Genomic DNA, 14,645 nt, shown 5'->3' with positions numbered 1-14,645 from the left:
TACCCCTGGAAGGCAGGAGGAGGCCGGTGGAGATTGCGCCAGGCCGCAGAGCAAGCCAGGTGCACACACCAGGTTGCGCTGCTCTCTTCCGGCCTCTGTGGAGGCCTGGGCCTCCTCAGGCCTGGGAAGGCAGGAACAGGCCGGGCGGGCACGCGGGCCACAGGGCTCTCTTCCAGCCTCATTGGAGGCCTGGGAAGCCAGGAGGAGGCCGGGTGTGCGTGCGGGCCGTGGGACTCTCTTCTGGCCTCCTTGGAGGCCTGGAAAGGAAGGAGCAGAGTGCACACCCGGCCTCCTCCTGGCTCCCCAGGCCTCCGAGGAGGCCGGAAGAGAGTCCTGCGGCCTGTGCATGCACTCGGCCTCCTCCTGGCTTCTAGGCCTTTGGAGGCCCGCTGGAGCGCGCTCGACCTGTGGGGCTCTCTTTCGGCCTCCTTGGAGGCCTGGGAAGGAAGGAGCAGACCAATCGTGCTCCAGCGGGCCTCTGAAGTCCTGGAAGCCAGGAGGAGGCCGGGTGCATGCGCCGGGCCGCGGAGGCTCTCTTGCGGCCTGAGGAAGCTTAGCTTAACCTGGCGTATAAGAACCCCCAACTTTTGCCAAGATTTAAAGGGGTTTAAAAGTTGTCTTATACACAGGAAAATACGGTATTTATTTGGTTACTGTTGTGTTTTTAGTGCCAGATATGTGATGCAGTGTTTGTGGGCTTTATTTGCCTCATGGGCTACAATAACCTGGCTAACCTTGGGTACTGTACATCTTGACTTGACATTTGCCATTTGCTGCTTTGCCGCTATGCCTCAGGCTAGCTCTGTGCACATCGTTCCAGTATAGCCTTCTTTAGTCATGCTTTTAGGGCCAGCATAGTATAGTGGTTTGAGCGTTGGAGTAGGACTCTGGGAGACCAGGGTTCTAATCCTGGCTTGGACATGGAAACCCCACTGGGTGATCTTGGGGTAGTCACACTCTCTCAGCCTCAGAGGATGGCAATGGCAAAGCCACTCTGAAGAAACTTGCCAAGAAAACCCCATGAAGATCTGCTGGACCTGATCCTATTCCCCACCGCCACTCACTTCTCCTTTTGTGTCGTGTCTTTTTAGATTGTAAGCCTGAGGGCAGGGAACCATCTGACTAAAAGATTGTATGTACAGTGCTGTGTAAATTTACAGCGCTTTATAAATAAAGGTTAATAATAATAATAATAATGGATTTGCTATTGGGTCACCATAAGTAGGAAATGACTTGAAGGTACACACCAACAACAGAAGTCTTTTGCTTGCCCCCTTTATATTTGTTGAGCTACACATGCGCGTGCACACACACACACATCATCAACAGCCAGCATGCCAAAATGCTGGCTTGGGGTGTAAAGTAGTTATAGTCAAGCACATATGAGGGAGCACCAATTGGAATATGGCTATTTCACTGTTTGGATGAAATTCATTTTTCCTGGGATCCCACTTTTCCCTGTGAGTAACTGAGTCAATAAAACCCTGAAGTGTATGGCACGGTGGCCTCATCTGGCTCTATCTTGGTTCTATCATATTTTAGAGACTGACAAATGGAAAGAAGCATGACATGTTTTATAAAAGCTCCAGTTTAGTGTAATGATGATTGGAATGTCAGACTTTGACAGAAGAGGCCCAGGTTGAGATCTCCCACCTTCTATGGCTGTGCTCACTGATTGACCCAGAGCCAGCTGGTATCTCTCATCACAGCTTCCTCACAGGGTGGCTGTGGGGAGGGGGGGAATGGAGGGGGGAAACATGTATGTCACCTTAAACTCTAAGATAAGAACAGGATCCAGAGATGCTCAGTGGGACTTTTAAAGATACATTTTTAACTTTAAAATATAGGGCCCAATATGCCATACTGCAAATTGCTTCTGAAAGCTGCCCTAGTTTTAGGTAGGCTTGCCATGTAGGCAAATCAGGCTATTTTTTAAGAAACTCAAGCGTGCTAGCCTCTCAGGCAAGCAAAACTATATGTATAGCTCTTTGGATCCCAGCCACTTTTCCTTTTCTTTTTATATCCTTTCTGCCATCAAATGATTGCCCTCTCTCTCATTATGGGAATGGCTTGGATCCATTCTATCACTTAGAGAAGAAGCATTTCTGTTAGAGCTGTGGGGGTAGGTGTTGCTTCAGCTGTTTCGAACACCTTGAAAATCTGCTCTGGGGAATAGGTGATCCTGAGGGTAGGTTGCATGAAGCAAATTCATGGAGGAGGAACATTTTGTGACCAGCTACGATAGCCATCCAGTGCATCCATTGGGCATTCATGGACCTGGGATTTCCTGCATGCAGAATATTTGATCTGCAACTGATATGTGTTCCCTCAGCAGCATTTTATATTGGATTCCTATTTCTTTAAAGACTGGCTGCCAAGAAGTAGACATTGTGTTTTAAAGGATAAGGGGACAGCCCACACAGAATTAACCTTTTTGGCCGCCTCCTGATTTCAGTGGAACAAATGCACACAACAAGGTTTACCATAAATAAGTCCCACAGTGTGTATTAAGACTTACTCCCAAGCAAGTGTGCATAGGATTGTTACCTTTGCATGTGAAAGTACTGGATGATGCTCAGGAGCAGGACCCCAGGGCATATATGAAACCTTGGGGAAAACATTTAAAGATGCCATGGATTTAAGATTTAAATTTAAATGCATTTAAGATTTATTGAGGATATTTTATTCTATTATTCCTGTTATAAGGCAGGCAAAAAAGGATATTGTGTCTTAACCAAGCTGTGTGGCAAGGGAAGAACAGTAGCTTTCAAGAAGAACAGTAGCTGGACACACATTGGAGTAAGCATTACACAATGTCCAGTTAGCCCATTGCTTTTGAGAGATTTCTGTTCTGTTGGGGTTTTTTGTTCCTGTAGATTTTGCTCCTGTAGATTGGTCTCCAGTGTTACAATCCAATGCAGAAAAGAGAAAAGAAGCAAGGGGGAGGGGAAGAGATAATTGGGTGGGTGAAGCCAGTGGAAACAGATGGGTCCTCAGCAAGCCAAATGATGGGGGAGGGTCTGAAAATCCTGTGATACTGCTTTCCAGGGAAAAGCCATAAAGGGAAAAGAAATGGGGACTCAAAACTGATGCAGTAATAGATTCTGCCACTTACTCTGTTTTAAGATTGCCAAGGGGGGAGTTCCATGGAATTGGCTATGGATCGGCATTTAGAAACTGTTTAATGTCATGGTATTTTGCTACTGGGACCGGTAGCTAGGTCGGGATTCTAAGTGCACCAGCTCCTGTTGATGGATCTCAGTGGAGGTAGTAAAATAAATGAAAGTAAGAGAGTCCCATAAGCCTTGTTCACTGTATATCAATGACAGGTTCAAGTCATATGGCAAAACAAGGTGTGAGGTTTGCTCTTAGAGTAAAAATGATCATATAACTTGATACAACATAATAATTAAAAGGTGGGGGGGACTCTTAGAACTATTGTTTTTAACAATCATTACCAAGGTCTTTCTTACAAAATAGATTTGGAGTAGGGAGATGCTGTTGCACGTGAACCAGGTGAGCTACCGTGTATACTCAACTATAAGTCTAAAAATTTATGCCCCAAAATTGTCCTCAAAAATCCCAGGTTGGCTTATTTACGGGTCACTATGGTAATGTGATAGCAGCTCTTTCAGATTTCCCCATAGAGAGAGAGTTTCTTTATATCTTGAGCCAAGCAGAAAGAGTTTCACTGAAACGAAAGCTGAACGCTGAAGCAAAAAACCTCGATGAGAGTCTCTCTTGCTGCATACACACATACACACATTCAAAGTTTTATCCTCTACCTATCCACAGGTCATGGCAAAATCCATAATTTTGGCCCCAAAATCTGACCTCTATTTATACATGAGGTTGACTTATAGTTGAGTATGTACGGTAGTTTGAATGAAAATATATATTGCTGTATTTCCTAAATGTGCCAAATAGTACTGTCCATTGTTAACCAAGACATACTGTATTATCTTTAGATTTCCAATAATCCTGAAAGAAATTAGGAAGGCAACCATATGTGTCTCCTCACTTTTGTTATTATGACACAGATTTGAAACCAAGTAATTTTTGACATTTCAGTTCTTTTTTTTGTTACCACTCTTCCCCCAATTAAAAAAAAAAATCTAAGGTTTATTTCACTTTCTTTCCTCCTATGTTTTCAGCTTTCTTAAAACTCTGCATTGAGTCCCAGTTTTGGTTAAAAGCTGACGTATAACTTAAAACTAATAACACCAATGACAACATTGTTATTGTTCTTATTTTCTGTGAAGAACTGAGAATTCTTAGTGTAGCCATCCCCAAACTGGTGTTCTTTGGATGTGTTGTTTTGTGCTGCCCGAGGCATGATGAGAATTGTTTTCGAACACATCTAGAAGGCACTGGGTTTAGGAAGGCTACTTTAGGGGAAGCAGAATTATTAAAATTAGGGGAGGTGTTTCACCTTGCACTGTTTCTGTCTTTATGCCTCAGATATTTTCTAATCCACTTACCTTTGGATGGGTTAATGACTGATTCTTCCTGCCACTCCTTGATCCTCTTTTGCAGGTGGAGCATCCCAATCCCGGTGTCCGCTACCCAGGAACCACTCGTGTGGCCTACCTACCTGACTGCCCTGAAGGCAACAAGGTGCTGGCTCTGTTCCGCAAGGCCTTTGACCAACGTCTCACCTTCACCATTGGCACCTCCATGACTACAGGACGAGCCAATGTCATCACCTGGAATGATATCCACCACAAAACCAACTGCACTGGCGGGCCACAGCTGTAAGGATGGCCTGGGGGGAATGGGAGATAAGCCCGGTGGGGCTAGGTGCAGTGGTCATAAAGGGGGAGTGAATACCCTAGAAGCTGCCTGGGGCTTAGTGAGGTGCTATGAAAACCAGCAACATGCTATTTAAACAGAAATGGGGAATATGTTATTGGATTATAGTTCCTATCACTTCTCACCATCAGCTAATCTTAGGGCTGATTAAACTTGCAGTCCAGTAACATTTGAAGGGCCACACTTTGTCCAGCCATGTATGGGAGTAAGCTGGTTTGGTCTGGGAACCGATTTGGTTATAACTCTACTCCCTTTTTGGGACACTAGGAGGTGTTGCATAAAATACAGGTGGAATCTCCCTTATCCAAAATTCTTGGGAGCAGAGGTGTTTGTACATGAAACAAAGTTTGTGTACACTGAATCATAAAAAAAACCCCAAAGGTGTCACTATCTCAGCCACCTATGTGGACACTTTTGGATTTTGGAGTATTTCAGGTTTCAGAATTCTAGATAAGGGATACGCAACCTGTAGTGCTGGTTTTTTGTGGGTTTTTTAGGCTATGTTGCCATGTTCTAGAAGAGTTTCTTCCTGATGTTTCGCCAGCATCTGTGGCTGGTATCTTCAGAGAATGTTTGCCTGGAAAGGACTTGGGTATACATATATTGTGTGACCTGGAAAGGCAGGAGTGACTTGCATGTGTATTGTTCTGTTGCTAATGGCAGGCCTCAGGGTGGGAGGGTCTCCAAAAGAGGATTAGTGTCTGCTTGATAGTGCTCATTGTCTGCTGGGAGATTTCTCATTTGCATTTGTTGAGTCTTTATCTTGCTATCTTTCAGGACTGGTAGCCAAACCTTGTTTACTTTAAGGGTTTCCTCTTTCCTGTTGAAATTGTCCAGGTGTTTGTGGATTTCAATGGCTTCCCTGTGCAACCTGTTGTGCTTTTACTCCTATTTAATGTTCAGGACAGATACACATAAAGTTCAGTTACTCGGGAATAGAAGACATCTTTTTATCCATGTTATAAATGTGAAACTGGGCTTTTCCTGAACTGTTGCTGCTTGAGGTTGTAGTTTTTAGATACATGGAAAGAAAAGGTTGCATGTTAGATTGTATCCTTGTTTGTGTTATCATCATTCCCATGTACAGGAATTTTCCTCTCTTCTGGGGATTGGGGTCGGTGATGCCATTCAAATATACAGTTGCAAATCTGGAGTGATAGAACATTAAAATTAAGGAAAAGTCTAACTATTCCTTTATAGATTTTGTTCACTTGTTCTGGAGGGCTCAGGGAATCATGATCTCCCATTCCATTTTGTCTTTTCAATTTTATCATTGTCACCAAATTGTAAATAGGCCAGGCTGACAGTCACTGGTCCATAGTAGTGGATATTTGAATCAGCATCACACCAGTTTTTGTCCAATGCTTACATATGGTACCGCTATGGCTCTTAAGAATTGATTCCCTTAAATCAGAGGGGGATATTTCTTTCAGTCCTAATCAACACAGCCAAAACACTTAACCACAACGTAGTGGTGATAGATAATGGGGACTGTAGTCCAGCAAACTCTGTAGGAACATACAATTTCTCTACATTAGCTTTAAATATGCATGCTGTTCCTCAACCTAAAGAAGAATGTGGCTCACAAAAGCTTTTGCCTGAGTTCAGGTTTGATGTCCTATATCTTTAAGTTAGTGCTCTCTTTATTAAACCAGCCTCATGTATGTACTGTGGACACCCCCTGTTGTGTGTGTGAGGGAGAGTACATATACACATAAACATACACATAATAAACATTGTTAACTGCTACCAAGTCAATTTTGATTTATGGCGACTCTATGAGTGAGAGGAAAGCCAATGTGGTGTAGCAGTTTGAGCATGGGACTATGTCTGGAGATCAGGGTTCAATCCCCCCGCTTGGTCATGAAAACCCACTGGGTGACTGGGCAAATCTCAGTCCCAGAAAACTCTGTGATAGCTTTGCCTTAGGGTCACTATAAATTTATTTTTATTATTTATTTTTTTATGGTATTTATACCCCGCCCTTCATCCCTAAAAGCTATCAGAGCAGCTTACAATTATTATTTTTAATTAGACGGTTCCCTGCCCTCAGGCTTACAATCTAAAAGGCATGACAAAAAAGGAGAAGGGAATGGTGGTGGGAAAGGGGATAAGGTCCAGTGGTTCTTCTCTCCCTCTGAGGCCTGGACCAAGGCAGATGGACTGGAGGGAGGGCTCTCTTCAGGCTAGCCCTGCTGGAGCTGGGTCTGCCTGTTCACTCCCTCCCAGGCCGAAGGATGACAGTTATCATGGAGGGAGGGCTTTTCCTCTTCAGGCTAGCCCTGATGGAGCTGGGCCTGCCTGTTCACTCCCTCACAGGCCGAAGGATGACAGTTATCATGGAGGGAGGGCTCTTCTTCTTCAGGCTAGCCCTGATGGAGCTGAGCCTGCCTGTTCACTCCCTCACAGGCTGAAGGATGACAGTTATGGAGGGGTATTACTTGAAAGCACATCACAATACGGTGAGTGAGAGACCTCCCAAGTCACCCTATCATCAACAGCCCTGCTCAGGTCTTACAAACTCAGGGCCTTGGCTCCCTTGATTGTGTCAATCCACTCAGAATAGAATCTTCCTCTTTTCCTACTGCCTTCTATCTTGCCAGGCAGCATTGTTTTTTCTAGTGAGTTACGTCTTCTCATGAGATGTCCAAAATATAACAGTCTCAGTTTAGACATCTTGGTGTCTAGAGAGGGTTCAGGCTTGATTAGCTCTAGGACCAATTTATTGGTCTTTTTGGCAGTCCAGGATATTAACTGAACTCTCCTTCAGCACCACTTTTCAAATGTGTTGGTTCTCTTCATATCAGCTTTCTTCACTCTCCATAACTGTACATAGAAATTAAAAATACAGTGTCATGGACAATTCTGCCTTTGGTATTCAGTGTTATATTGATCCTATTTATGAACCTATTTTCTTCATAGCTGCCCTTCCAAGTCCTAGTCTTCTGGTTTCTTGACTGCAGACTCCATTTTGATTAATGACTGAGCCAAGGAATAGGAAATATTTGGCTATCTCAGTATCGGCTCCCCCCTGTCCTGAACCCTATTTTAGAACCATCTAAGGCCTGCTGTGACCAATTTAACAACTTCTTCGTGGATAAAACCTCTCGGATAAGGGAAGGTCTTGACGCCAGTATTAGTGCAGAAACCAGAGTAGAGGTATCCAGAGCTTCCGTGGACTCGATTATACTGGATCACTTTGAGTCTGTAGATACCGATGATGTGGACAAGATCCTTAGAAGTGTTAGGAAGACAACTTGCTCCCTTGATCCCTGCCCCTCATGGCTAGCGGCTCAGGGGGGAACAATAGTAACTTCCATGTTACACCGTATAATTAATACATAATTGAGGAATGGGCAATTTCCATCTAGCTTGAAATTGGCCATTGTAAAACCCTTGCTAAAAAAGCCCTCCCTTGACCCCCTGATGCATAACAATTATCGGCCAGTATCGCTATTGCCATTTTTGGGGAAGGTGATTGAGAGGGCAGTTGCAATCCAGCTTCAGTCGTTCTTGGATGAAATGGATTATCTAGACCCATTTCAAACCGGCTTTCGGGCGGGTTACGGGGTTGAGACTACTATGGTCTCCCTGGTCGATGATCTCTGTCTGGGCATGGACAGGGGTAGCATATCCCTGTTAGTGCTCTTGGACATCTCAGCGGCTTGAAACGGTAGTACATGCTCTGGTAACCTCTCGATTGGATTTCTGCAATGCGCTCTACATGGGGCAACCCTTGTACCAGACCCGGAAGCTGCAATTGGTGCAGAATATGGCAGCAAGACTGGTCACTAATACACCTAGGACCAGCCACATAACACCGGTCCTTAAAGACCTTCACTGGCTGCCAATTCGCTTCCAGGCGCAATACAAGGTGTTGGTTGTTACCTATAAAGCCCTAAACGGCTTGGGACCAGGGTACTTGGAGGACCGCCTCTCTCCATACAATCCGCCCCGCACACTCAGATCAACCGGGAAGCAATTATTAAGAGTTCCGGAGGTCAGATTAGTTACTACCACCAGGAGGGCCTTCTCTATCTTGGCCCCCAATCTCTGGAACTCGCTTCCCGATGAGCTCCGCTTGGCCACCTCACTGAACCAATTTAAGAAGGGGTTAAAAACACACCTCTTCGAGCAGGCATACCCCTGACTCCTGACTCCCGATGTGCTCCCCCCCTCGTCAGCACTGTTGAGCTGGCACGAGATGTGGTTTTATTGCTGTAGTTGGTGTTCTGATGTTTTATATGATGTTTTGCATTTTGATGGTTTTAGATTGTATTTGCACATGTTGTTAACTGCTTTGATTTTTAGAAAAGCGGTATATAAATAAAATTTTTATTATTATTTATTACATTATCTACTTTAAAGTTATGTAAATGATAACTTTATGATATTACCAATGACTGATCTTATTCCTTGCTCCTATGTGCCCAGGAAGGGCTTGTTCTGTCTGCAAGTCCAGCAGTTGTGGAGAAGCATTATGTAAATCACATGTAAATAATGTGTAATAATACACATATACATACATAAACTCTAGAAGTAGTTACCGTATCAGTTTTTCTACTGAAGAACCCATGCACAGTACACATAGGTTCTGGGAGTGCACTTGATTCACGGAGATTGTTGGTCGAAGCTATTGCATCGCTCCCTTTCCCCAACATGCACTTGGTTTGTTGACAATATATTAAACTCCCCTCACATTTTGGGGGGACAGGGGTGAAGAAATTAGTAGATATTGAAGGGACACACTCACTGGTGTTAAGGCAAGGTCATCCACTGATCTCCTCCTCAAGAAGTCCATTATAAGCTTCCAAGGAATGCTGGAATTAGCTGAAATATATTTAAAAAGCCACCAGTCTTTACAGTGAAACCCACTAACTAGATAAACTGTTGGTCTCTAAATCTGTTATTTCATCTCCATTTGTTCTCAGGTTTGGCTACCCTGATCCTACGTATCTTGCTCGGGTGCAAGAGGAACTACGGGCCAAGGGTATCACCAATGACTGATTTTATTCCCTGCTCCTATATGCCCAGGAATGGCTTGTTCTTTCTGCCAAGTCCAGCAATTGTGGATGGAACATTCTCACCTATCAGAGTCAACCCTTTCATGATGTGATCTTGATCCAGAGTGCAGAGCCTGGTCATTCAAGTTGAGATGACATTCCAAGTTGAAACAGTTACCTGAAGAGTAGGAGTGCAGAGGCCTGTGGAAGTGTGTGTGTGTGTGTGTGTGTGCGAGAGAGAGAGAGAGAGAGAGAGAGAGAGAATTAATGAATTGGAGACCTGCCTTTGAATTGGTTCTAGAAAGAAAAAAAATTCAAGCCAGTCTACACACTGCACACAGTGGGATAGAGTTCTGGATACATAACCTCAGAGTACTGGGTGAGATGGGATTATTATTTCAAATGATACCCTCTGTGTTCAAACAGAAGGGGAACAAACAACTTTCTGCATGCAGTAAACAAGCACGTCAGGGAGAGTGCTCCACTGAATATTTCTCCCTGATGTACTAGACAACTACATGGCGGAAGGATTCAGTTTTGTTTGTTTTTTAAAAAACGAGAGAGCATTTGAAAATAAGACAACCACTGCCTGTGCTCTGATATCACTTAAATACAGGATTCTACTATCTGCATAATAATAGGTTGGCTCTTTGGCCCAGAAATAGGCTCATGAAAGGGCAAGCCATTTTTATTTGTTCACATTTCTGCCTCATTCACATTTCAAAAACGAGAGGGGTTGTTTTGGTTTACCTCAAACTGAGCGTGCTAGTGAGGGGAGCTTCCCCACATTACCTTCCTGGGCTCTTGGCCATCAGTCTCCAGTCTCTTAAAACAAGGAGACTTGTAAGACTGGCAGAAGGCTAGGAGAGGGATTGCAGGGATGTAAGACATGAAGGGAGAAGGGAGCATTCTGTACTTCTTACTTGGGTGCTCTGTCTATCTTAAAATGAAACCTCCCTTCTCTTGTGTCTACACCTGTTTGTGGATATATGCAGATAGGTTCAAATGGGTTTTGTGGGTTTTTTGATGAGGTAAATGAGCAAGGCATTTGTTGTGTGTTTGAGAGGAAGCGCTGGCTTACCCAGGGTGTCTGTGAAAAAGGTTAGGTTTTTAAAAGCTAGGTCTCCCAGTTACAATGCTGCTTCATATCCACTAGATCACCCTGTATCTTTTATCCTGGGTCCTTAGCAGGGGGATTTATCTTCTGCTCAAAGGTATGGTAAAGTGAGGGTGAAATTCAATGTGCATTTTCATTGCATTCCATTCTTGCCCTCTAGCTCACTTTAGTCATGCTTGTAGAATTCTAAACACATTGAGAACGAGACTATTGGAAATGAAATAAAGTTAAAGTGAAGTACACTTGCAAAATTGCTGTCATTTGGGCACAGAATGCTCAGTGCTTGGAGTTTGCCTTAAACCGCTGAAAAGGTGGTTGCATGGATTTGTGTGGGTGGAGTCATAGTGAATGAATTGGGAAGAGAGAGTGAAGTATGTGACAGTGTCCAGACCTTTATACACAGCCTCTTCTCTTGTTCTCTGCTACCTTCACCACTCCTCAGACCCCTTTGCTGGTCACTTGAGCTGCCCAGACATCTGATAGTATACCCATCCACAATGTTGTTAATCTCAAAGACTGGAATCAAGCAGAACTTATCAGGAACACTGGACTGTCCCTCCAGGTCACCTTGGAAGGCAATGGCTTGCTGACTGGTCACAGACATTAGCACACGCAGTCACCACGTCTGGCAAGAACGGTCAGCAATGCCATGGACCATGCCTCGTGTATATATCTTCTGTGCAGGCATATCAACCGTTGTGTAATTATTCCAGCTGTTCCACACGGGACACCTTGAGCATCATTTGGAACTGAGCCAGGCCTTAGCTGGTCTGTATGCTTGTGACTCTGGAACCTACCTTGTTCGTTGAGTGGTTGGGGGAGTTGTGGGAGGGGAATTTCTCTTGGCTAATTGTTAAACGTGTCGCCTCTGGCAAAGATGAATTCTGATATTCGCTTTGTCTTATGAGAACTCTCCTCAAGTGCACAGTTTGGACGAAGGGGCTTTCTTTGCTGTTTTAAAAGAGTAACTGAAAATATGACATTAATTCTCCTTGATTTTTTTTTTCCTTTCTGAATGTATGTGTGACAGGTCTGCTTGTTTTTTTAATTTTGAACCAGGTGAGAGGAAGCATAGGGTCATCTATGGTGGTTTTTGTGCCAACCTTGCAAATTATTTTGTGTCAATCTTCCAAAAAATTATTTGCCCACAGCTGGTTTTAAGAGGGGGTGGGGAAGCATAAGGAATATGAGCAAATACACATACACGTTGGTAAATAATTTTACAGAATTAGTGAAGTGGCCAGATGAAGTGAGAGACAGCACCGAGAGGAGAGGAGTCAAACTGTGGTATGTCTTAGCCAAGATGATGGAGTGGGCCTTACTTTGATACCTCCACACCCTAATATTTCGAGTATATCATCAGCCTTTTACTGAAAGAGAAAACAGTCCCCTCCCAGTATGTAAACTGTTAATTGTTTCTTACTTGCAGGCGATGCTTACCTGTTGCCCCAGGAGAGAAAGTAGTTCTATATGAGCTACTTCTAAAGTATTGTATCCTAGTCAGTGAAAATTTTGAAGCAAGATTTAAAAAAAAAAAAAAAAGCAAGGATAGGCAGCTGCAGTAAGTCTGGGGGCAAATTTTCTGATCCTGGGACCCTCAGGAGACTGGCATAGGCTGACAAAAATTATAGCAAGGGGACCCACACAAAAACCCTGAAACGGCCATATGTTCCAATTTTGAAAAATTGCAGTTTTCTCTGTTAAAATGTGCAAAATAGGTGATATTTCCAGGGCTGGGAGCTTCCAGGAGTGGGAATTCACCTTTCATTTGGAGGTTTTGGCTAGAAAAAAGCCAGTCTACGAAGTCTGGATCAGTTGGGGGCTACAAAAAACAGCCACATGCAGTCAGGGGTCACACTTCACCCATTCATTTTAAAGTCACTACAGTTTCCTGTATATTACCCAGCTTTGTTTTGTTTAAGCCCATAAGGCTCCAAATTCTGCCTTTATGTCATCTTTGTGTATGGTTTATGTAAAGGCCCTGTGAAGATAAAGAAGCTGGGTATATTTAGCTAGGAGATGAAAAGACTGAGAGTTTCTATGACAGCCATCTTTAAAAACCTGAAGACATGTCATGTAGAATAGTCATTCTCAAACTTCGGTCTTCTATAAGTTCTAGACTTCAGTTCCTAGAAGCCTCAGTCAGCTTGGCCAGTGGTTAGGGGTTTTGGGAGCTGAAGTCCAGAAAAAGTCCAGACCAAAGAGTAAACACGACTGATGTACAAGATGAGGAGAACTTGTTTGCTGTTGCTCCAGAGACTACAACATAAACCCAATGAATACAGATTACATTATGAAGACTTTCTTGGTGGACTTCTCCATCCTTGGAGATCTTTACACAGGTTGGATGGCCTTCTTTGGGGAGTGCTTTAGTTTTGGGTTCCTGCAAGGATAGCCCTTGTGCTTTCCAACCCTCATGATTCTGACAGATCATTTATTTACACAATTAAGAGCTATTTGCTGAAATTCAAGAAGAAACAGGCTTACTTGTAATGAGATGTCAAGAATTTAAGCCAAAAAATGTTGAGGACAGGAATTTAAGGGAAATTTCATCATTTTTTTTATACTTGAACATCTCAAACAACTTGCCTGAATTTTCATTTTCCTTTAGCTTCCATCAACTTCCTTCTCTGCATCAAGTGTTTTTGATACCCCCTTTCCAGAGAGTAAACCATGTTTTACTCAGTGAGACATAACTTCTGAGTAGACGTGTATTGTAAAGTAACAATACTATGGATGATTTGGCCATCTTGAAAATATTAAGACCTAATTCTGAGTAAATGTAAGAGTGATCTTCCTGTCCCATGCTCAGTGGTGGTGGTTCTTCCTGATCTCTGTGACTCATCCATTTGAGGTCATTTTGTGCCTGCCTGAACTTTCTAGAGCTGCATTTTGGCAGTAACCCTGTCCCCATAACATATATACATATAAACTGTGCATTCTGAAACTAGCACCTTTTCATCTCCCATCATGGTAGGATCGTTAGGAAGGTTACATCCACACTGCAGAAATAATCCAGTTTGATACCACTTTTAACTGTCAAAGCTCAGTGTTTTGGAATTCTGGAAACTAGTTTTTGAGTTTTAGCCTTCTCTGTCAGAAAGTTTGGGTGCCACAACAAACTACAATTCCCAGTATTCCATGGCATTGAGCCATGACAGTTAAAGTGGTATCAAATTGGAATATTTCTGCAGTGTGGATGCATCCAGCTTCTGAGTGTTTTGGCAATTCATCAGATTGTCTTTTTGCTGTTTGTGGCTTATGCTCTACCAACAGTTCAGGCTGTGGGGCAAAAATCCAGTTTTTGGACAGTCGTGCATATTGTTGTCTTCTCTGCCTGGGCAAGGACGATGTGTTTGATTTGTGACTGTTTGCCCAATTTTTATGAGGCAAGTGAGGCATAACAGACTTTCCTGTCTTAAGACTCTTCAGTGGGAAGGTGCCTTCCGGACTACAGGTCTTGTTCTCCAGAACAAGCTGCTTCATATGGCTTCATTTGCGATCTGCTCATGCCTGTTTTCAACCATGGAGCAATAGCCAGAAGGCTCAGTATGAGCCAGCCTTTGAACCTCTTCCCCTTCAACCTCTCTTCAAGTTTCCATGAAAGATAAATCACTGTTGGCTCTGACACTGAAGGAGGCTCCTAAGGCTTCTTCCAGAGCTCACACCATACAGGTCCTAGAGAAACAACTGCAAAAAGAGAAATATCCATT

General features: G+C 43.5%; 1 protein-coding gene across 8 annotated transcripts in view; it reads left to right on the top strand.

The window, feature by feature from the left end:
• The window catches only part of LOC149322723 (E3 ubiquitin-protein ligase DTX3-like), a 33,394-nt gene extending 19,563 nt beyond the window's left edge, over positions 1-13,831 (top strand). For 7 of the 8 annotated variants that reach the window (XM_089482153.1, XM_089482099.1, XM_089482107.1 and 4 more), the window contains 3 exons: positions 2,707-2,799; positions 4,537-4,754; positions 9,744-13,831. In XM_089482153.1, coding sequence (XP_089338279.1) covers positions 2,707-2,799; positions 4,537-4,754; positions 9,744-9,819 — 387 coding nt within the window. In that variant the 3' untranslated portion in view covers positions 9,820-13,831. The remainder of the gene's footprint in view (positions 1-2,706; positions 2,800-4,536; positions 4,755-9,743) is intronic. The other variant, XM_089482161.1, reaches the window with a different exon arrangement.
• The last annotated feature ends 814 nt before the right edge of the window (positions 13,832-14,645 follow it).

This window comes from Sceloporus occidentalis, unplaced genomic scaffold, assembly GCF_023333645.1.
Source record: "Sceloporus occidentalis isolate IW3139 unplaced genomic scaffold, rSceOcc1.0.p SCAF_1, whole genome shotgun sequence".
NCBI lineage: Eukaryota > Metazoa > Chordata > Lepidosauria > Squamata > Phrynosomatidae > Sceloporus > Sceloporus occidentalis.
This window is presented reverse-complemented; position numbering and strand designations above follow the sequence as displayed.